General features: G+C 45.4%; 1 protein-coding gene across 1 annotated transcript; it reads left to right on the top strand.

Moving 5' to 3' along the window:
• The first annotated feature begins 772 nt into the window (after positions 1–772).
• LARP6 (La ribonucleoprotein 6, translational regulator) lies at positions 773–23,872 on the top strand. Its single transcript, XM_027971542.3, has 3 exons — positions 773–1,057; positions 16,890–17,100; positions 22,314–23,872. The coding sequence occupies exons 1-3, from the start codon at positions 858–860 to the stop codon at positions 23,379–23,381; spliced, it is 1,479 nt and encodes a 492-aa protein (XP_027827343.2). The 5' UTR covers positions 773–857; the 3' UTR covers positions 23,382–23,872.
• The last annotated feature ends 313 nt before the right edge of the window (positions 23,873–24,185 follow it).

Below are 24,185 nucleotides of genomic sequence, written 5' to 3'. Positions count from 1 at the left end.
AGATAAAATTCAGCGTAAGCTAAAGGTGAAAAAGTGGCAGGGTTTCGACCATACTGGCATTTCAATAGCTTCATTTATTCATTCAACAAATATTTGGACGCTTACTAGCTATGTGCAGGGCATATTCTAAGAGGCATATATAGGGCAGTGAATTTCAAACTTTAGTGAATTTCAACGTCACTTGGAGGGCTTGATAAAACACAAAATTCTGAATCATGCTGATAGCTTCCTAATCAGGTAAAGCTCAAGGTGTTAGTCTGTGGACCACACTCCGGGCACCACTGCACCGGAGCACCGCCAGAGCCAAGTCCCTGACTTCACAGGACGCACAGTGTAGGGTAGTTATGCCAAAGAGACCTAAGGTGGAGACTTCAGTCGTCTGTGCGAGGCAGACGGGGAGACGCGCAGCAAGCACAGCAGCCCCTTAAGCTCCTCTCTGTGCCTGCCACCCTCAGATTCACCCACAAACTGTGAAGTCAGATGTGCCGCGCCCCTCCCCTCCTCCGGGCAGCCTGGAAAGGAGCGGGCGGGAGGAGGGAGCCCCGGCACGTCCTCGCGGGCTTGGGCCGCGCAAGCCGCGGGCGCGCACTGTGAGGATCGGGGGTCTGCGGACCGGTCCCGGACAGCCCCCTGCGGGAGGACAGCAGAGCAGCGCGCCTTCCGCTGCGCGGCCCCGCCTGCGCGGGCGCACGGGGTGGCGGCTGCGGCGCGGGGCGGGGCGCCGCGACCCCCGTCCTTCCCCGGCCGAGCGCTCGCGCCGCGCCCGCCCCTCGTCGCATTAGCCGCCGCCCGGCTGGCTCGGCCTGTCGGCGGCGCGGGGAGGCGGCCGCGCCGCAGTCCCGGCCGGCCCGCGAGCCATGGCCCAGCGCGGCGAGGAGACTCTGCCAGGGCCCGAGACCGCGGTGCAGATCCGCGTCGCCATCCAGGAGGCCGAGGACGTGGAGGAGCCGGAGGACGAGGAGGAGGGGGCGGAGGCGCGGGGCGCCGGGGACCCGGCTCGGTACCTCAGTCCGGGCTGGGGCAGCGCCAGCGAGGAGGAGCCGAGCCGCGGGCACAGGTAGGCGCGGCCCGGGCCCGGGTGGCAGCCGCCGACCCCGAGTCCTGGCCGGAGCCGAGTTGGGGGGCCACAACTCCGCGGGCACGGCGGGTCGTCGGCCCGGGCGCTGCCCCGGGCCGTCCCGCGGAGTCGGAAGCGGCTCTGGGCGGCCGTCGGTGCCCGGGTCCGCATTCCGGGAATCCTACCAAGACTCCCCGGGCTGGCGGCGGGGATCTGAGGGGCCTGGACGTGGGCATGCTCTGGGACCCGGGGAACGTCCTTCCTGGCCAGCCTCGCCATCTTCTCTCCAGAGGAGACTCTGCTTGCCTGCTGAGTTCAACCAAAGACCCTCCAAAAAAGCTAACCCAGCCCAGCCTTCACTTCCGGAGCCGCCCCACCTCCCCAGGAGAGTGGTCCCACCTAGCCTTCACTGCCACCGCTGCCCTGTGTGCTTCTCAGCCCGAATGGGGCTGGGGGTGGGGGTGGGCAGGCCAGGCAGAGTTGACACTTGCTGCTGGGAGATCCGAGGACAGTTGATTTCATGGTGTAGAGAGCTCACGTGCCCCGATTTGGGATCAGTTCAGGGCATGCTGCTTCATCCTGCCCTGCTGGGGGATTCCCGTTTTCATTCACCTTCTGCAGATTTCTAAGCTTGCATCATCATCTTGCTGCCGTGGCGTGGGGTTCCTGGGTAATGGGTGGTCAGTCTAGCTCAAGAAACCACCTGTCTGACCTCCCCTCTGGGCCCTCATCTCTATTATCAGCCAGAGACCTTAGTTTTGTGTCCGTTAACGTCCAGGCCTTTCAGGACTGTGGTTTTTGTAACTGCTGTTGAAAGGAGATGCAGTGTGGAGCATCCATAGGAATGAGGGTAGGACAGTGCTAGAACTTGTAAATTCTGGGAAATTCCACGAGGCACTTCTTAAGAGCCCTCTTTCTTCAGGGACTCAGCGCACACACTTTGAGCTGTCAGAGCTCTGCAGCATCATTCCCTGGCAGGCACATGTTTACTTCATTGGGAGAGTAATCAAGGGTTTAAGCATACAGGGGCCAGAACTATTCCCTTTCACAACCTGATGTTTTCCTAGTGGAAGAGATCTGGGTTTAAGGACTCAGAGTTTCAGGGCTGTTCAGAGGTATTCTAGGAGGAAAGTCCAGCCCAGCTGTTTAGTGCAGGAAAGCTGGGCCATAGCAGATGACACAAGATATAAGTACATAATATCAGTACTTAACTGTAAAGTCTGATTTAATCATTCGCTCAGCTCTGTCCTGAGTTGTTGGTTTTTTTCCCCTATTTTTTTGATTGCAGCATGCGGGATCTTAGTTCCCTGAGCTGGGGTTGAACCTGGGCCCCCTGCTGTGAAAGTGCAGAGTCCTAACCACTGAACCACCACGGAAGTCCCCATGCTGAGTATTGATAGTATAAAAATAATGAGTCACTGACATCTCACAGTCTTAAAAAGGCAGCTGCCTAGTCAAAATCATTTCAGAGTTTGTGTCAAATAGCCCAGAGTGACTTATTCTGCCGCCTTTATTTGCCTATGACTGTGGCAAAGAGCTGTTACATATCCTGGGGACTGCACGTTGAGACTGTACCGTTAGCAGGGATCAAAGCACTCCTTATTTCCCTAGGGAGCCCTAGGAGAACATGGGCCCTTCTTTCAGGGGGCAGGGGCTTCTTATCCTCACCCCTAACGCTCTCCCTCCAGAGCCATCCTCTATCCCAGCTCCAGGGGCTGGAGTGTCGTGGAGTATTCAGCCTGAACCCTCCTGCTGGCTGCTGGCATAGAGTTGCCCCCAGATGATCCCTGGGGCTCTTCAGGGTGGTGGAACTGACAGAGCCCAGCGGGCAAACATGAGAGCACAAGGAGAGTGCAGCCAAGAATAGGAACCACGCTGTTCCCTGTTTGGGCCAGCCTGGCACAGCAGCCGCCACTGCCCTTTATGAATACTTCTGGGCTCCCAGAGCCTGCAGGAAAAAGCCCAGGTTCCTAAACCTGCTGGTTGAGGTAGGCATCCACCCACATCATCCCTCAACCTATTGCTTCCTTCTCTGCCTGTTTTAGCAATTCCTGCTCCCCAGTGCTGAGCCCCTCCAGAGCCCTGAACACGGGGTGCTATTTTGTGTCCATGTATCTTTGCACTCCCACCTCTGATCCCTCTGATTAATTTCTAGTCACCTTAAGACTTTGCATCATCCCCACCATCCTCAGTCCCTACCCCAAAGCCGAGTTTGTGTTCTCTTCTTTGTGTTGTTTAGCACTCTGTACACACCACAGTGCTAATTTTGTCCCCCTCTTAAGAATATGAGCTCCATGAATTCAGGAACCACATCGACCTTGTTATCACTGTATCCTTAGCTCCCCAGCACAGCACCTGGCACCTAGTGGGTGCTCGGTAAATATCTGTTGAATGAATGAGGGTCTCTCTCATCACAGTCACTCCAGGAAGTTGAGATAGTTGTGTGTTTCTCCTCTTCTAGACAGTGAGGTCTTTGAAGGTAGCAACTTTGTCTTAATCTTCTTCATATCCCCAATACCTAGCCCAGTACCTGACTTATCCCTGGGGAACAGGGGAAAAATGGAATTAAGGAAAAATCTGTATAACCCCCAAATGTTCACTAGTCTTACCCCTCACCTTGCTTACTAAAAAAGTGTCTTTTCTCTTATTCTCACCTTTTTAACATAGAAAAATCAGACATAAATGTGAAAGAGAAGTAATGTGAGCATTTGTATATCTACCATCTAAATAGTTGTAAGTATTTTGCCATATTTGTTTGATGGATATATAATGTGTGTGATTTTTCCCTAAACTATTTGGAATTACGTTGTACACAAGATTTATCCCCTCAAGTACTTCATTTTGTAGCTTTTAATAATGACATTTTCCTATAAAATCATGATACTGCTATTGCAACTAAGAAAATTAACCATTTTTGTTGTTATTCAGTCCCTCAGTCATGTCTGACTCTTTGAGACCCCATGGACTGCAGCATACCAGGCTTCCCTGTCCTTCCTGTCCTTCGCTATTTCCTGGTGCTTGCTCAAACTCACGTCCATTGAGTCGGTGATGCCATCCAACCATCTCATCCTCTGTCACCCACTTCTCCTCCTGCCCTTAATCTTTCCCAGCACCAGGATCTTTTCCACTGGGTTGGCCCTTTGCATCAGGTGGCCAAAGTATTGGAGCTTCAGCTTCATAACTACCCTAAATATAATCCCTAAAATAATCTGATAGCCAAGTTCCATATTCATGTTTTCCCTAATTGTCCCACATTACATTTTACAGCTGCTCTTTTCTTCTTCAAACCAGAACACAAGCCAGATCAAAACAGTCGCCTATTATCTCTCTTTAGAATCTTTTAATCTAGAGCATCTCCACTTTTTAAAATGGTTTCCTATTTTGGAAATAAGAGCCCAGGTGCCTTGATGACTGTTTCACTGTTTGAACTGGTCTGGCTATGTTCTCATCCTCTAGCTTAACTTGCTCCTTTGTACCATGTGTTTCCCATGAGCTCAAGTTAGTGCTAAAGGATTGGTTAGATTCAGTTAAACGTTTTGGCAAGAACAACTTACGGGCATTACCATGAACTTGTCCTGTGACCACAGGCGGCATCCAGCATTTGTGATGCTAAATGACTTCTTGATTAAGGTGATCCCTCCATTGTGATTAACAGCATCTGGGCTTCTTGTGAATTTTCTTTGACTTTTCACCTAATGCTGTTAGCATCCACTGATGATCAATGCTCACTTACTTGAGTCAGCTCATTGGAAATTACACATTGATGATTTTCTCATTTTATTATTCTTGGTACATTTATTAGCTGACATTCTTATGTAAAATAGAGCTCTCCCTGATCATCTGGGATTGAACAAGTGTTCCTCTTAAAGAGGCAAGCAGATGGGGAGGTGGGAGGGAGGTTCAAGAGGGAGGAGACATATACTTATGGCTGATTTGTGTTGTTGTATGGCAGAAACCAGCACAACATTTTAAAGCAATTATCCTGCAATTAAAAAACAAACAAACAAGAAAAAGAGGCAAGCAGAAATGAGCACTTCCTTTCCTTTTCCCCCCTCAGCTTATTTCCCCCATCATTTATTTTATTTAAAGTTTATTTAAGTTTATTTTTATTTTCTTCCAGTTTCATTGAGATATAATCGACTACAGCATTGTATAAGGTGTACAAAATAATGGTTTGACTTGCTTACATCGTGAAATGATTACCACAGTAAGTCTAGTGAATATCCATCATCTCATATAGATACAAAATTAAAGAAATAGAAAATAATTTTTTCCTTGTGATGAGAACTCTTAGGCTTGACTTTCTTAACATGTTTCATATGCAACATACAGCAGTGTTAATTATATTTATCATGTTGTACATTAGATCACTCATACTTATTTATCTTATAACTGGAAGTTTATTATCTTTTGACCACCTTCATCCAATTCCCCCTTCTCTCACCCGTCCTCTGCCCCTGGTAACCACAAGTCTAATTTCTTTTTCTGACTTTGTTAGCTTGTTTTTGAAGTATAATTAACCTCCAACACTATGTTATTCGCTGTTACACAGTGATTATAGTGATTCAATGCTTCTGAACATTTCAAATGATCACCACTTAAGTCTAGTTATCATCTCTTACCAAACAAAAATATTACATAATTATTAACTATATTCCCCATGCTGGACATTTCATACCCGTGACTCATTTATTTTGCAGCTGAAAGTTTGTACCTCTTCATCTCCCTCACCCGTTTCTCTCCTTCTCTGCCCCCTCCCCTGCAGCCATCCGTTTGTTCTCTGAATCTGTTTTGTTCTATTCTGTCTGTTCCCTTGTGTTTTAGCTTCTACATATAAGTGAAATCATACAGTGTGTGTCGTTCTGTGTCTGACTTAGTTCATTTAGCATAATACCCTCTAGTTCCATTCATGTTGCAAGTGAGAAGATTTTATTTTATTTTTTTTTTAGTGACAGAACAATATTCCTCTGTGTGTGTGTATTCCTCATCTTATCTGTTCATCTGTTTATGGATACTTAGGTTGCTTCCATATCTTGGCTATTTTAAATTATGCTGTAGTGAACATAGAGGTGGATATATCTTTTATAATTAATATTTTCATTTTCTTCAAATAAATACTCAGGAGTAGAATTGCTAGATCATATGGTAGTTCTATTTTTATTTTTTGAGGACTCTCCATCTTGTTTTCCATAGTGGCTGTACCAACTTACCTTCCCGTCAGTGGTGCACGAGGGTTCCTTTTTCTGCGTATCCTTGCCAACACTTGTTATTTGTTGTCTTTTTGATAATAGCCATTATGACAGCTGTTAGGTAATATCTTATTGTGGTTTTGATTTGTATGTCCCTGTAGTGATGCTGAGCATTTTTTAATGTGCCTGTCGGCCATCTCTGTGTCTTCTTTGCTTTCTGATACTAGATATTCCAGGCTTAATTTATACTTTTGTCATGATATGTATCCATTTCCACAGGAATCCCTGTTTTTCAAATACTAGGTGGGAGGTATTTAGAAACCAAGGCTTGGAATTAAAAGTGCTAATCTCTACTGGGGCATCATTACTTTCAAGTCCTTTCAATATAGCTAGGAAATATATTTTTAACAAAAAAGATTTTATTGATAACTCCAATTCAGATTTAACATTTCAGGGTTTTTGCTTTATTTCTTTTGTTTTTTTTATACTGAAAATCTGATTCTTGATAACATAACATTTACTTATTTGCATTGTCTCACAAGAAGAAATAAGAAAGCCTTCTTAAGCGATCAATGCAAAGAAATAGAGGAAAACAACAGAATGGGAAAGACTAGAGATCTCTTCAAAAAAATTAGAGATACTAAGGGAATATTTCATGCAAAGATGGGCTCGATAAAGGACAGAAATGGTATGGACCTAACAGAAGCAGAAGATATTAAGAAGAGGTGGCAAGAATATACAGAAGAACTGTACAAAAAAGATCTTCACGACCCAGATAATCATGATGGTGTGATCACTCATCTAGAGCCAGACATCCTGGAATGTGAAGTCAAGTGGGCCTTGGAAAGCATTGCTATGAACAAAGCTAGTGGAGGTGATGGAATTCCAGTTGAGCTGTTTCAAATCCTGAAAGATGATGCTGTGAAAGTGCTGCACTCAATATGCCCGCAAATTTGGAAAACTCAGCAGTGGCCACAGGACTGGAAAAGGTCAGTTTTCATCCCAATCCCAAAGAAAGGCAATTCCAAAGAATGCTCAAACTACTGCACAATTGCGCTCATCTCACATGCTAGTAAAGTAATGCTCAAAATTCTCCAAGCCAGGCTTTGGCAATACGTGAACCATGAACTCCCTGATGTTCAGGCTGGTTTTAGAAAAGGCAAAGGAACCAGAGATCAAATTGCCAACATCTGCTGGATCATGGAAAAAGCAAGAGAGTTCCGGAAAAACATCTATTTCTGCTTTATTGATTATGCCAAATCCTTTGACTGTGTGGATCACAATAAACTGTGGAAAATTCTGAAAGAGATGGGAATACCAGACCACTTGACCTGCCTCTTGAGAAATCTGTATGCAGGTCAGAAGCAGCAGTTAGAACTGGTCATGGAACAACAGACTGGTTCCAGATAGGAAAAGGAGTATGTCAAGGCTGTATATTGTCACCCTACTTATTTAACTTATATGCAGAGTACATCATGAGAAACGCTGGACTGGAAGAAGCACAAGCTGGAATCAAGATTGCCGGGAGAAATATCAATAACCTCAGAAATGCAGATGACACCACCCTTATGGCAGAAAGTGAAGAGGAACTAAAAAGCCTCTTGATGGAAGTGAAAGAGGAGAGTGAAAAAGTTTGCCTAAAGCTCAACATTCAGAAAACTAAGATCATGGCATCTGGTCCCATCACTTTATGGGAAGTAGATGGGGAAACAGTGTCAGACTTTTGGGGTGGGGGGCTCCAAAATCACTGCAGATGGTGAATGCAGCCATGAAATTAAAAGACGCTTACTCCTTGGAAGAAAAGTTATGACCAACCTAGATAGTATATTCAAAAGCAGAGACATTACTTTGCCGACTAAGGTCCATCTAGTCAAGGCTATGGTTTTTCCTGTGGTCATGTATGGATGTGAGAGTTGGACTGTGAAGAAGGCTGAGCGCCGAAGAATTGATGCTTTTGAACTGTGATGTTGGAGAAGACTCTTGAGAGTCCCTTGGACTGCAAGGAGATCCAACCAGTCCATTCTGAAGGAGATCAGCCCTGGGATTTCTTTTGGAAGGAATGATGCTGAAGCTGAAACTCCAGTATTTTGGCCACCTCATGCAAAGAGTTGACTCATTAGAAAAGACTCTGATGCTGGAAGAGATTGGGGGCAGGAGGAGAAGGGGACGACAGAGGATGAGATGGCTGGATGGTATCACTGACCTGATGGATGTGAGTCTGAGTGAACTCCGGGAGTTGGTGATGGACAGGGAGGCCTGGCGTGCTGCAATTCATGCGGTCGCAAAGAGTCGGACACGACTGAGCGACTGAACTGAACTGAACTGAACAGTATGTAAAAAGGATTTAAAATATAATACTAAATAGCAGTATGAATAATAAAACCACTGAGCCTACTTGCCCTTCATTTAACAAACAAAAACGTCTAGGTTTCTTTCTCTGTGTGATGTTTCAGGGCCATTGCACAAAGCTCTTTTCCCTTGTTCTGGGTGATGTTAATAGAAGCTTTTATTAATGCCAATTGTGTGCCAAGGTTGTAACCATGTACCTTGTATACATTATCTCTGCTCCGCACCACAAACCATTATTTAGACATGGAGAGACATTCACTGGCTATACTTTTCCTAGGCCCTAGGAAACACACCAGAACAGTACAGCAGAAGACAGGATTAGAGAGGAAGGAAGGTCTTGATCTCTGTAATAAATATGTAGGAACCCATGGGCCAGCCATACATAGCATAGAGCTTTTCCATCTCCAGTGGATCTTCCCAACCCAAGGATCAAACCCTGGTCTCCCGCATTGCAGGCAGATTCTTTACCATCTGAGCCCCCAGGGTTGTTCCTCCAAATAATTTACAAATATAATACATATTTCACCACTGGTCTGTGCAGCCCAGTTATCTGTTTAAAATGTATCCTTTATTTCTATGCTTTGTTTCCATTTCTAGCAGGTTTACAGTCATAATATAAGAACTCATCACTGCTCGCAATTTATAATGCTTTATTTAAAGCAAAACAATAATGTTAAGCATAAAACTTTTTCACAGTGAAACCCACTAATGACATATTCGCTAGGAACCATACTTTATCTCTAAAAGAATCCTGATAAGTGATTTGCCCATACAAAAACAATTCATATTACCTTGGTGATGATAAATTTCTGCTATGTTCATGACTCTGGGTAGAACGAGAAAAATCAATATCAATCCTGCCATCCCAGAACTTAGAGCTCAGGACACTAATATATGCACACAAGTAGCTCTAATACAAGTAGACACAAGTACTTGGAGAAGTTGAAATTGTTTTCTTCCTGGGAGAGTTGTATTTGAGATGGATCTTGATGTGTGGCTAGGATTCAGACCTGCGAGAGAGGGGTATTCAAGGAGATAGGAGCTGCATGCACAAAGGCATAGAGTCCAGAAAGCTTGTGCTACTTACAGGGAACTATAAGTCTTTTATTTGCTTCAAAGGATCTGCATGAAAGTAGACGGAAGTAAATTTGGAAGCTGGCTATAGCCAGATTCTAAGTGCATCTGAATAAAGAGCTAAGGATTTGTGCTCTTATTTAATAAGAAATAGAAAAATTATTAGTATTAATGCAGAGCAGTGGTATTTTATACCTGGTCTTGAAAACGTATAATAAAACACAAAATAGAAGAGACTGTAGCCCAAAAGACAACAGGAGGTGGCGGGAGCCTAGAAAGGCTGTTGTAGGCAACTGTGCAGAGGATACAACAGTGAAAAGGGATGCTGATATCTGAGAGGTAATTGAAATTCTTCCTTTAGAACCGTTGCCCAGTCTCTCCGCTTGTCAGTGAGAGATAGCAAGCAACCTGCCCTTTACTTCCCAGGGAAAAAGAAACCGGATAATTTTCTAAAGTAATTGAATGAACTACGTGGTGATCTAGGGCTGCTAAGATAGAGCTGGCACCTGTTATAAGGCTCCTACTTAATGATTCCCTTCCTGCTCACTCCGAAGCAAAGTCTGCCATTTGGCATGCCCCACTCACATATGTAGAGCCAGCTACGGAAGAAAAGTAACAGGAGTATACAGCAAGAGGAGCCTCACATCTCAGGCCTTCATTCTTCAAAATGAATGGCTATGGAACCATAGTTCCATACTCCTTATATGTGGACTTCTTTCCAAGGTGTACAGTATGGGAAGGGAGAAAAAGGAGTCATTTTACCATGGAGTCAGCTGACAAATACTTATATCAACCAGGTGATCAGGGTCAGCATCCACATAATCAGTCATGTTGACAGTATGTACCATATGACGTGATAAGAATGGAAATTTACATCTGTGGTCCTCTTCCCAAAAACTCATGTCCCTGGTCTAAGCATGAGAAAAATATCAGACAAATCTGAATTGAGGGACATTCTACAATATACCTGACCAATACTCCTCAACATTGTCAAGGACATCAAAAGCAAGAAAAGTCTGAGAACGTGTCATAGCCAAGAGAAAAGAGTCACAGTCATTAAATGTAGCATGGGATGAAATCTTGAAACAGAAAAAGGGTATCTGGTAAAAACTAAGGAAATTTGAATAAAGTATGAACTTTAATTATAATGTATCAATACTAGTTCATTAACGGTACCATACTAATGCAAGATAAAAATAGGAGAATTCTGGTGTTGGATATATGGGAATTCTATGCTATTTTCACCAGCTTTCTAAATTCTAATCTAAAACTATTCTAAAATAAGTTCATTTTCTTTAAAAGAAAAAGATGACTTGTATACCTGTCATGTGAAGGAAATCAACGACATGAAAATTAAATGGAAAAACTGACCCCAGGGGATATAGAGGCAACACTGTTGAAACAAAGGAAACTTAAAAATGACATATACTCCAGTTAGTGCCCTGAGAGAATTTAAGATATGTATCCATGAAACAGCAACGGGACCGTGTGTAAAATAGATAGTGAATGGGAAGCTGCTGTGTAGCACAGACAGCTCAGCTCGGTGCTCTGAGATGGCCTGCAAGGGTGAGTTGGGGAGAGGGTGGGAGGGAAACCCCAGAGGGAGGGGATATATGTTTACATATGGCTGGTTCACCTTGTTCTACAGCAGAGACCAGCACAACACTGTAAAGCAGTTATACTCCAACTTAAAAAAGAGAAATAAGACATACATGTAAAAACAGCATGCTCTTCAAAAGGAACAGCCTGAAGAAATAAAAAACATTTTTAAAGACTAAATAATTACTGAAACTTTAAAATTCATTGGAAAAGGTTAGAAAATAATGTCAAAGAAATCTCTTAGCATGTCTTTGATATACATTCAAAGACAAAATATGAGCGAAAATAATAGATGTGGAGGATGAACCCAAGTAGTCAGCCAGCTAACAGTATTTAAAGAAAAGAAGTGTAATCTTAGCAAATGCCTTCTCCCTGTGGTGACCAGTGTTTATGTAGTCATAATATTAATAGTAACCTACAACTGGTTGACTTTTAAGTGTTTACTGACTATAGACAAAGCATGAAATAGTAGTTGTGGAAGAGACAGTAAATATTAAGAACCATGATGCTAGGAAATAAAGGCACATCTGATAAAATTTGGGAAGTTGGAAATGTAAGAAGAGATGAAGGAAAAGGAGAGATAATAATGTTATGAGGAATTGAGAAATAGTTTTCAATGTTGGTGGAATAAGAAACAGAATTTTAAGTATATTATTTAAAAGCACAGGGAAGGCTAATAGAAAAAAACAAAAATAGCATAAAATTTGACCTTCTGAAATCCTTATTTTGTATAATAGGACGTGAATAGAGAACTTTGGAAATTGCCGAGTGGTATGTAGGGCTGTGAGCTTAGAGAACTATAAGGAGCTCTTTAGAAATTAAATGATTGAACACAAGTTGCATCTAGGAAGGGGTGGAGTGGGAGATTGTTGCTTTCTCTCCAGGTTCTCTACTATTTTGATTTTTTCTATATATATGTATTACTTTAATTATAAGAATTATTTTTTATAAGCTATTAATAGGGTCCAAAGGAAAAGTAACGAGAACAGTTGGAATGAAAAAGAGAACAGATGGGAGACACTGCAGAATAAAATCAACACTTGATAACGACTCAATCTGGGGGCAAAAGAGAAGGCTGAAAAATGCATTTTAGGTTTTGAGTCTAAGCACAGAGAAGAGAGTATAGGGCAAGCGGTGGGACAGCTTGGGAGGGAAGATACGTGGTCACTACAGGATCGTTGCACAATGATTAAAAAAAGTTGCCAGTGTTTGTATATAAAGACTATAAACTTCTTTAATGTTTGTGAAGGATACATGGTCTTTTGTGTTCAAAGGCTGTCACAAGAACCAGGAAGTAGTGCAGCAGGCTCCCATATTTAAACTAGGCCTTCCTGCTCTTCCTTGATTCCCCTTGGAGACGCAGTTGCTCCTGACAGCACCCATGCCGAAGGAGGGGTCCTCTGAGTACAAGCAGCTCACCTCTGCACTCATAGAGGGATTTTTTTAATCGCCTCCCAGTACTGCCCATCTGCTCTGGGTTACTTGCTCACCAGGTGCCAATAACCCAGGAGTCCCTCCCAACGCATTATGGATTATTTACTGAGAGACTGTGTGAAAATAAGATGAGCTGCTCATGTAGAATGTCTCCTGGTGAACAGGCCTAGGCTCAGTCCTACCTGAGGCTGAGTTCTGCAGAAGGTGACAGTTTGATTCTGGGTATATTGATACTGAAGCAATATCAGCCTATCCACATGGAAACATCTGGCCGGCAGTTGGGAATTGAGGAGTGGACTTGAGTGAGAGCAGGATGGAGGGGTGGGAGGAGAGGCAGAGATGAACCAGATGACCCAACTAGCAGCTGAAGTGTGGAGATCGCCAGGGGATAAAGAACCAAGGAAAGAGTCTCGGGGAATACCTGCATTTAGAAATGGGAGGAGAAAGATAAACCTGAAAGGGCAGTCAAATGGGGAGAAAAACTAGAAAAGGACAACTCATATAATATAAGTCCGGAGGGAGACTGTCAAGAAGAAGGTGACCAACTGTGTCCCATCCTATAGCTGGGGGTGGGAGACTAAAATGGAGAAAAGGCACCCGGATAGAGCAAATGAATTTTGCTCTATGGTGGATGTCCAGACATGCAGATAAGCTTGAGGAAGGCCTGGGCAGTCTGGATGAATTTTGTTTTCTCAGTCAAGTTGGAGGTAGAATCATCTGCAGAGAATAAAGTCTTCCCATGGGAATAGTGACCTTGGGAAGAATGGGAAGATCTAGCTTAGGCACTGAGGAAACGGAGAAGGTGCATCACCTTCCTTCCATTCTGTTTTGTTTGCTGTGTTTTATTTGATTAGTGATAGCAATGGCACCCCACTCCAGTACTCTTGCCTGGCAAATCCCATGGATGGAGGAGTCTGGTGGGCTGCAGTCCATGGGGTCACTATGAGTCAGACAAGACTGAGCGACTTCACTTTCACTTTTCACTTTCATGCATTGGAGAAGGAAATGGCAACCCACTCCAGTGTTCTTCCCTGGAGAATCCCAGGGACGGGGGAGCCTGGTGGGCTGCCGTCTATGGGGTCACATAGAGTCGGACACGACTGAAGTGACTTATCAGCAGCATCAACTGCTCTGGTTTAGGAGTAGGACTTCTTGGTCTGTGGGTCCTTTTGGTGGTCTGGTCACCTCTGATATTAGCCATTTGTCATAACTTTGATCATTTTGCTCATACCCCTGAGTCCACCCAGAACTCCTCGCTGGTCGTTACCGCACACATCACCACGTTTCCTGCTGCTTATTGTCACTCTTGCCAGCTGGGCCTAGAATTTCCTATGTGTTTGTAGTTATTTTACCTGGTATATTCAACCTCTATTTTAACTATTGTCTAGGGCATGAACTTTCTCTTAAATGAAAATTTATCTTTCCATCTTGCATTACCTTTTTCATTTCTTTGTCCCACTGATACTTTTCCTGTGGCATGTTTTGAAGACCTCTTTTCTCAGTGTTGTTTACTATCCTAGGATTTGGCCGTAATAGGAGAAAACCCAACTAACAAGTGAATTAAACAGAATTTTATCTTTCTCTTATAATAATAGTTCTGCAAGTAGTTAGTTATATCAGTTGGTTCAGTAACTTGGTAATGTCAGAAAACCAATAATGAAAATAAACCAGACCAAGCTGATTCTCTTGGCCTTTTCCTTATGGTAGGAAAATTGCTGCTATTGCTCCAACCATTACATCCACACTCAAAACAGATAAAAGGGGAAGGAACAAGGCCAAGAGATGTTGACTGGTATGTTATTGGCCATAACATGACAAATGGCTGCCATGTGTAAGAGAGACGGGAAAGTAAGTATTTAGTTTTTATAGCCTCCATAGTACAGGAGGGTAAGTGAGAAAGAGTTTGCTGTTAAATGTCAGGTGAGTCAGACTGGTGTCTACCCCAGGTGCCCTTTAGGACTTCTGAAATATTCAGCTTATCTGCTTAAGTTGCCCTTGACCTGTTGTCTCTAATGGGCTGCCTTAGTGTATGCTCCTAGTTTATCATCACATTTTTAAAAAGCCTTTCTAAAAAACATACTCTTAAAGTTGGTCTCTCTGTTTTTTTTTACCCTTTACAAAGGTACACATTTGTCTTGTGACATCAGTAAGGTATTTTAAAAAACCACTTCCAAACTATCTACAGGCAAATAAATAAAACACTTTGTTTTTCAAATCAACCAATGTCTGTTATTTAAGCTGAATATAATTTCTGAATTTGAAAAATTAAGATAGATTTATTTAGTTTTTTCCTCTCCTGCCAGAATATTTGATTTTTGGTCTTATTTTGACTCTTATACAGTTCCTTTTCTTTTTAAGATTGTGAGCCAGTGAAAATTTTACTGAAGTTGAAGGACTTATGTGTATGAATCTTTTTTGACTATCAACTGTAACCTTCATAGATTCTTTTACTTTACGAGCCCCATTTTCAATTGGTTGATTATTTATTTGAACTCTCTAAGCCCTTTTGGAGAAGGAAATGGCAACCCACTCCAGTATTCTTGCCTGGAAAATCCCATGGACAGAGGAACCTTGCAGGCTACAGTCCACGGGGTCACAAAGAGTCGGACATGACTGAGTGACTGAGCATGCATGCGCCCACCGAGCCCTTTGGGGAGCCTGGCAAGTTCTCCCAACACACTGGAAGCGCCTTGAGTGCTTTAGAAAGACTAGGATGATTGGGGGGATTAGGCATGTCCCTCCATCCCAAGAGATGCTCTCTCTGCTCAGAAGATGTTGACAGAAGTCCTGGGTCTGATGGTTAATGTTACTAGACATCAAGCTGCCACAAAGGAGAGCAGTTCTTTTTCTTTTCTCTGGAAGTGATTTTTAACCAGTCCTTTGTATTGAATTATAAATACAGTGTTTATATAATATATAATTTGGTAATTAAATATACAAAAGAGAACTCACTTTTGATAACTTATAATAATGGTGTCAACTATGATATGGATAATCGGAAGTTCCTTAAAATATTACAAAGATTTTGTAGTCTCTTCATGAAATATTGGCCTTCTTAAAAAAGCTTTGCCCCAATACTTCTTTGCCTAGTCCTCCTTTCCTAATATTCTGGGAGAGAGAGAGAGGAAGTGTGTCCAGGTGGAGCTGCTGGGGAAGGGGATTCATTTAAAGGGGCCCCAGTGAATGAGATTGTTTCCAGATTCCATGCAGTTTCCAGATTCCCAACAAAATATGGAAGGTATCATCTGAGCTGACTTTGGAGACAGAAAATTTGAGTTTTAATCCTTTATCTGGCACTTACGAATGAATAAATGAATGTATCACTTACTGAGCTGTCAGGGTATCCATAGATATTTCCACAAATTAATTAATCTTCGTACAATCCTATCGAGAAAGTGACAATCGTGAATCCCGATTTACAGCTCATAAGTACTGAGGTGTGGCAGTGGAGTTCCTTGCCTAAGTTGACTCAGCTAATAAATGTTGGTGTCAGGATTCAAACTCAGGCAGCCTAACTCTAGAACCCCAGGGCTCTTAGTCACTCTGCTAAACAGTCTTCTAGAAATAGGAATTTGTGGGGTAGAGTGGGGAGGGAAGAATAAGGAGGGTGTATGAAAAGCATGCTGTCAACGGCAGAGCAACATAAATGTTAATAGATGGTTAAACAAAAACTTGATTTCTTAGCTAGTTAGGGGCAAACTATCCCCTTGTGGCCATGTGATTCTCACCTCTGAGGAGTCCAGTTCAGATATGAGCCATTATGGTTTCCTGCAGCCGCTCTAACCAAGAGCCACAAACTGCGTGGCTTAGAAGAGCAGAAGTGTATTGCTTCAGAGTTCTGGAGGCTGGCAGTCCAAGGTCAAGATGTCAGCGGGGGCTCACTACCTCTTGAAGTGCTGGGAAGGGTCTGTGCAGGCCTGTCCCCTAACTTGTGGTGGTTTGCTGGCGATCTTAGACACTCCGTGACCTCTGCCTTCATTCATCCCCACATGGTATTCTCCCTGCTCTGTGAGTGGAATGGGCCCACCCCCCAGCTCTAGTATGATCTCATCCTTTCATTACATCTGCAAGACGTTCTTCCCAAATATCATCACACTCTGACATATCGGGGCTTGAGACTTCCACGTAGGAAACTTGGGGAGATTAGAGTTCAACCCCTAACATTTCATGTCCCCTTCTGGTCTCAGTGGTGCCACGACGAGCGGGGGCGAGAATGAGCGTGACGACCTGGAGCAGGAGTGGCAGCCCCCGGACGAGGAGCTAATCAAGAAGCTGGTGGACCAGATCGAATTCTACTTTTCTGATGAAAACCTGGAGAAAGACGCCTTCCTGCTCAAGCACGTGAGGAGGAACAAGCTGGGATATGTGAGTGTCAAGCTGCTCACCTCCTTCAAAAAGGTGAGGCTTCATTCTCAGAAGCTGCTCTGAGGATTTCAGGGGTGCTGTGGGTTGTGGTTCTAAATATTTTTTACCCCCTTGAAACCTGATAACTAACAACTTTTTATTTCCTCTGAGCCCTGAAAAAGGAGGGAAAAAATGAACAAGAGAAGGGATTTATGATCATTATTAAAATGTCCTCCCAGAAACTACCCTGGTGGTCCAGTGGTTAAGAATCTGCCTTCCATTACAGGGGACACAGGTTCAATTCCCGGTTGGGGAACTCAGATCCCACTCGCCATTGGGCGACTAAGCCTGTGCTCTGCAACTAAGAGCCTACACAACCAAATAAATAAATGAAAAGAATGTCCTCCTACACTATTGAAAGAGTCCTGGGTACTGAGACAAATCCCAGCTGGTAGCAGTTATGACATGACATTCCTTGTTCTTAGCAAAGTTCAAGGACTCTTGCTGGGCAAGTGGGTGGCTGGGAGGATGCTTTGCCAGGATAGGGGGGGCTCAGAGGCCTTGAGAGACCCCTACCAGGCCTTGTTGTTCAGTCACTAAGTTTGTCTGACTCTTTGCAACCCTGTGGACTGCAGCATGCCAGGCTTCCCTGTCCTTCGCTGTCTCCTGGAGGTTGCACAAGTTCATATCCATTGAGTCGGTGATGCTATCTAACCATCTCATCCTCTGCCACCCCCTTCACCTTTGCCTTCAATCTTTCCCAGCATCAGGGGCTTTTCCAATGATTTGCCTTTTCGCATCAGGTGGCCAAAGTATTGGAGCTTCAGCTACCAAGCCTAGAAATGTATAAAATCTAAGCTTTTCCTTTGTGGAATTGAGTAAATAAGAGGTTCAGGGAGCTCTGGGAGATAGGCCTTCTCCAAGACTCCAGCCACCTTTGCTGTGTAATGCCAACATCCTCATCTATTTCTCTGCTGTATAGATCCAGCAGCTGGGTTGTGCCTTTCCTACTTGTTGATGAGTTGACAGGCCAGTTGGAGTAAGAACTTGGTGTCTCCCTTGGGGGAAGTGTATTTACTAGAATGGAAAAGCCCGTGTGGCCTGTTGCATAACGGGATGTGTAACGAGTGGGTCCCAGCCTATGTTGCCGGTGTACTTGGTTAGAGAGCCCTGGAGGGGGCTTTCCTCCCAGAGTTCTTCTCTGCCTTGCCTGTTAGAATTCTCTGCCCTCTTCTCTTGATCTCTTTCCTTTATTCATTCACCAAATGTATTTATTCTATATGCTGAGTGCTGTGTTAGGCATAGGATATACAGAATGAATATGGCATTCTCCATGCCCTGGCAAAGTCCAGTCAGAGAGAGAGACCAGTGAAGGATCACAGTATGACCATCAATAGATCACATCAAGAGATCGCCATCAGTGTAATCACAATAGACCATGAACCTGCAACAGAAAGAACAAAGTACTGTTTGGAGCTAAGTGATCAGAAGAGCTAACCCTACGTGAAAGATTGAGAAGCCTTCCCAGAATTGGTGACATTAAAATAGGATCTTGGAGGATGAGTAGGAGTTTTCAAGGTATAGGAGAAGGGAAGGGGCATTTCAGGCTATGAAGGAAAGCCTACTCTGACTCCTCACAGTACTTCTGCCCCCAGATGTGAAGGAGATTTCCCCACACTAAGCAATTTCACAACACCAGCTGGATCTCCTGTGGTCTGACTCAGTTCTGGCACCATCTACCTGGAGGTGGCATCAGGTCCCACAGGTTAAGGATTCTGCACCCCTCTTCAGGTGCCAATCACAAGTAGTACATCCCCAGAATCCACAACTTCTGTCCAACCCAGCTACAAATCAGAGTTTCTGATGACCCTTTGGCTTTGATTATTTGCTACAACAGTGCACAGAACTTAGGAAAAAGCTTAATTACATTTACCAGTTTATTAAAGAATAAGGTAAAGGATACAGATGAACCTCCAGATGCAGAGACACATAGGGCAGGGTCTGGGAGGGTCCTGAGTGTAGGAGTTTCTGCCCCCATGGAATGGGGCTATGACACCCTCCTAGTAGGTTGGATGTGTTCATCAGCCTAGAATCTCTGCAAACCTTGAGTGTTTGGACTTTTTATTGGGCCTTCATCAAGTCATCACGATCAATTATAACTGCAGTTCCTGCCCCTCTCCCCTCTCTGGAGAATGGCAGGCTGGGCTGAAAGTTCCAAGCTTCAGATCATGACTGGTCTTTCTGGTGACCAGCCCCACCCCATCCAAGAGCGCACCCAGAGTCACCTTATTAGAACAAAAGATGCTCCTGTGCTCCTGTGGTTGTTTAGTCACTGAGTCACTTCTGCCCCTTTTGGGACCCAGTGGACTGTAGCCAGGCTCCTCTATCCATGGGATTTCCCAGGCAAGAACACTGGAGTGGGTTGCCATTTCCTTCTCCAGGGGATCTTCCTGACCCAGGGATCAAACCCAAGTCTCCTGCATTGCAGGTGGATTATTTACCACTTAAGCCTCTGGGAAGCTGCTTCCTGTGCTCTTATCACTCAGAAAGTTACAAAGGTCTCAGGAACTCAGTGCTAGTACCAGGGATGAAGACCAGATAAATATATTCCTTAGTATAAATCACAGTATCACACATGTCCAGAGAACAGTGAGCAAGCCCTCACATGGAAGGTGTTTGTGGGGGACCCCAAAATGGACCAACCAGTGGACTCATCCTGTACCTTCCTTTTTTTCCTCCACGGGGACTCTTAAAGTGAGCCTAATTTTGTTTCATGCTTCCCACGTAGCTCAGTCAGTAAAGAATCTGCCTGCAATGCAGAAGACCTGTGTTCATTTCCTGGGTTGGGTAGATACCCTGGAGAAGGACCTGGCTCCCCACTCCAGTATTCTTGCCAGGAGAATCCCAGAGATAGAGGACCCTGGCAGGCTGCAGTCCATGGGGTTGCAAGAGTCGGACACAACTTAGCGACACACTTGACTTGTATTTTGTTTCACTTTTAAGCTTCTACTTAACTGAATCTGTTTAGGAGAGTTCTCCTCTGTTGAAAACTGGCTGCAGAATAGACACAGACTCCCCAACACCTCCAAAATAACATCAAGGACCTTTTTCATTCTAAAAGATTTCCTGCTAATCATAATAGGAAGCATATATGACAAAGGTAGGGGCTTCCCACAGAGAAGGCAGTGGCACCCTGCTCCAGTACTCTCGCCTGGCAAATCCCATGGACAGAGGAGCCTGGTAGGCAGGGTCAGACACGACTAAGCGACTTCACTTTCACTTTTCACTTTCATGCATTGGAGAAGGAAATGGCAACCCACTCCAGTGTTCTTGCCTGGAGAATCCCAGGGATGGGGGAGCCTGGTGGGCTGCCGTCTGTGGGGTCGCACACAGTCGGACACGACTGAAGTGACTTAGCAGCAGCAGCAGCAGAGGCTTCCCAGGTGGCACTAGTGGTAAAGAACCCACCTGCCAGTGCAGGAGACGTAAGAAATGCAGATTTGATCCCTGGGTCAGAAAGATCCCCTGGAGGAGGGCATGGCAACCTGCTCCAGTGTTTTTGTCTGGAGAATCGCATGGACAGAGGCGCCTGGTAGGCTATGGTCCATAGGGTCGCAAAGAGTCAGACGTGACTGAAGCAACTTAACGTGCACGTGCATTACAAAGGTAACTAACAGCAATCACAGAATTTCAGGAAGTCTTACCAAGCTCTAGTAATTGTACAAAGATGGCAGCTGCCTGGTTCCTCTTCCCAGGTTGTACCTGGACACTCCTTCTCCAGGCTCACAGACCCAGGCTTGGGATGCTCAGTCCTAACGGAGGTTTTCTAGTGGCCCTGACTCCTGGCTTTGAGCAGCAGGTGCTGGGTCCTGCTTCTCTCTGGATTGGGCACGCTCTTCCAGCAGCTTCTGCAGCCCTCTAAGGCCAGGTTGCCCTCGCCTCCCCCAACACTCCTTGCCTGGTCTTCCCCTCCTCTCCTGAGTGCTCCCTCCCTGACCAGCAACAGACAAGGCTCCCCTGTGTTTCACCCCCACAGAGCCACTGTGTGGGTGTCCCATGCCCCAGAACTGTCCCTTGGTCATTTTCTTCATGTTTTCTGGGTCCCTCGTTGACGCTGTCCACCTGAAGTCCAGCCCTTTGCCTGGATCTGCTTCTCTCTGCCCTTGGTTCATGCCACCGTGATCAGCCCTGAGTCTGTTTGTAGGTGACTGGTGATTCCCGAACCCCAAGCCCCAGTCTGGGCCGTTTCACCCAGAGGCCACAGGACAGTGGACAGTACCCTCTCCACAGGAGCTTGGCAGCACCAGTTCCCACACCTGCCCTGTTTGGGAGCCCTCCCTTCTTCGTTACGGGAAGTTTCTGTTTGAGTCAGGGTGCCTCTGCCCACTCTCTGCACTGGCTCAGGTTACCCACCCCACCCACCTCCGCTGGTTCTTTGGGATGACTCATTCTCCATGGCATTCCCTTTACCAGAAGTGGGCCTCTTGAAAATTACTGTTTTACAGTATAAATATAGCTTCCCTGGGCTGTAGCATTGATACACACAATTTCCACTAAAAGAAGAGGAGTGAGGGACTGTTTCATCATTCTCCTTGATACCCAAGTAGGATTTAATTCCTCGTTGAAACAGCCCACATCGTTTTTAGGAGATACTGAAAGATCTTTTGACACCTTCTGTGTATTAACTGCAGAAATACCACTTCAGAGAAGGATTCAAATGTTAAAATCTCCAGATGCTGTCAAAATGGTAGCATGTAATATTTGAAATATGGATACCACATAATATTTATCAAATACTCTGTGAGCTGGACACGGCCCTAAGTTTTATATAAATGTGTATCTGGGTATAGATATGTATATATTTCTCTATTCGTTTAATTCTTATGACAGTTCTATGAGGTAGGCAATATTAATATCTCCATTTTACAAATGAGAAAGTTGAGGTACTGAGAGACTGAATAAGTCTTCAGGTCTTACTGCCAGCCAGAGGTGGACCTTGGAATTTCGTATCCGATAGAGTTGTTTTGGATTTAAACTCTCCACTCACACCAGAATAGAATATTTCCATCACCTCAGAAAGATCTGTTGGACATGACTGCTCTAAAGCGTGTTCATTCACTCACTAGGTTTTTGAGTGCCTGCACACACCAGGTATGATTCCAGATCCTGGTGTTACCGGGGTAAGGAAAGGAGGGAGGGAGATTATAGAGGGCGCCAGGAGGACAAGGACGATAGGTACCATTTCCGATTTGCTCTGTGTTCTTCAGGTGAAACACCTTACCCGGGACTGGAGGACCACAGCTCACGCCTTAAAGTACTCAGTGACCCTGGAGTTGAACGAGGACCACCGGAAGGTGAGGAGGACCACCCCTGTCCCACTCTTCCCCAACGAGAACCTCCCCAGCAAGATGCTCCTGGTCTATGACCTCTACCTGTCCCCCAAGCTGTGGGCCCTGGCCACCCCCCAGAAGAATGGAAGGGTTCAGGAGAAGGTGATGGAACACTTGCTCAAGCTCTTTGGGACCTTCGGAGTCATCTCATCAGTGCGAATCCTCAAACCAGGGCGAGAGCTGCCCCCTGATATCCGCAGGATCAGCAACCGGTACAGCCAGGTGGGGACCCAAGAGTGTGCCATTGTGGAGTTCGAGGAGGTGGAAGCAGCCATCAAAGCCCACGAGTTCATGATCACAGAGTCTCAGGGCAGGGAAAGCATGAAAGCTGTCCTGATTGGCATGAAGCCACCCAAAAAGAAACCATCCAAAGAGAAGAACCAGGACGAAGAACCCACCTCGAGCGTCCACCTGAGCAAGTCCCTCAACAGGAGAGTCGAGGAGCTGCAGTACGTGGGGGACGAGTCTTCCGCCAACAGCTCCTCCGACCCTGAGAGCAATCCAGCATCCCCTATGGCTGGCCGGCGACATGCCGTTGCCAACAAGCTCAGCCCTTCCAGCCACCAGAATCTCTTTCTGAGCCCCAATGCCTCCCCGTGCTCAAGTCCTTGGAGCAGCCCCTTGGCTCAGCGCAAAGGGGTCTCCAGAAAATCCCCACTGGCCGAAGAAGGGAGGCCGAACACAAGCGCTAGTCCTGAGATCGTCCGCAAGTGCACGGACTATTCCTCGGACAGCAGCATCACTCCCTCTGGCAGCCCCTGGGTTCGGAGGCGCCGTCAAGCCGAGATGGGGCCGCAGGAGAAGAGCCCCCGAGCGAGTCCCCTGCTCTCTCGGAAGATGCAGACTGCAGATGGGCTACCTGTGGGGGTACTGAGGTTGCCCAGAGGTCCGGACAATACCAGAGGGTTCCATGGTGGACACGAGAGGAGCAGGGCCTGTGTATAAATACCTTCTAATTTTAATACCAGCTCCACTGAACATCGCCTTTGTTTTCAAGGTTCTGACAAATACCTGGCATGACATTGAATGAAATTAATATCCCCGTGGAAAGATTTTGTATACCTGTAGACCTCTTAATTTATATATTTGTAATATATATAAATTGCCTGGTATGCTCTGGTTTTAAGACCATCTTCTAGTTCAGAATACCCATTCCTCCCAGCATGACCATTATTTTGAATATGCCCAACTTGTGTGAATGGCTCTGCAGGGCTCTGGGACAGAGGCTGCCCAGAGAGGGCCTGGCAGTGGGTCTCTTCTTCAGGGCAGGATTCTTCTCTCCAGTGACTGAGCTGTCCTCAGTTGGCCATGCAGGGGCTTCCTGAATGCCCAAAGGAGTTCTGTTGTACAACAGCAACTAATTAAGCCAGTAGCATGGTGTTTTATATGACCAAATGTATGTTTCCTGTCAAGTGAATAAATAATAAAACACCTAACTGGGAGTGCTGGCTCTGAACCCATAGACTGTGCCTAAATGTGCATCTGACAAGGTGTGGGTAGTGTCATGAGGCTCCAAGGAGCTTAACAGAGACACAGTTCCTGAATGTGCCCCAGGGCTCTCCTTGGGGCTCCTGGCAGCCTGAGAGGTCAGCGGAGTTTTTGCAGATGTTGTTCAGTCGCTGTTGTGCCCGACTCTTTGTGACCTGCAGCACGCCAGGCTTCCCTGTCCTTCACCATCTCCTGGAGCTTGCTCAAACTCCTGTCCTTTGAGTCAATGATGCCATCCAACCATCTCATCCTCTGTCACCC

The sequence above is a fragment of the Ovis aries genome, chromosome 7, assembly GCF_016772045.2.
Source record: "Ovis aries strain OAR_USU_Benz2616 breed Rambouillet chromosome 7, ARS-UI_Ramb_v3.0, whole genome shotgun sequence".
Classification (NCBI taxonomy): Eukaryota; Metazoa; Chordata; class Mammalia; order Artiodactyla; family Bovidae; genus Ovis; species Ovis aries.
Note: the sequence above shows the minus strand (reverse complement) of the source record. Positions and strands in the feature narration are given on the sequence as shown.

What these genes read in the sequence shown, in the direction of transcription:
- LARP6 (XM_027971542.3), top strand. Translation starts at nt 858, where the DNA reads ATGGCCCAGCGCGGCGAGGAGACTCTGCCAGGGCCCGAGACCGCGGTG. An exon ending in GAGCCGAGCCGCGGGCACAG is followed by an intron (nt 1,058 to 16,889) that starts GTAGGCGCGGCC and finishes TTCTGGTCTCAG; the next exon opens with TGGTGCCACGACGAGCGGGG. An exon ending in TGCTCACCTCCTTCAAAAAG is followed by an intron (nt 17,101 to 22,313) that starts GTGAGGCTTCAT and finishes TGTGTTCTTCAG; the next exon opens with GTGAAACACCTTACCCGGGA.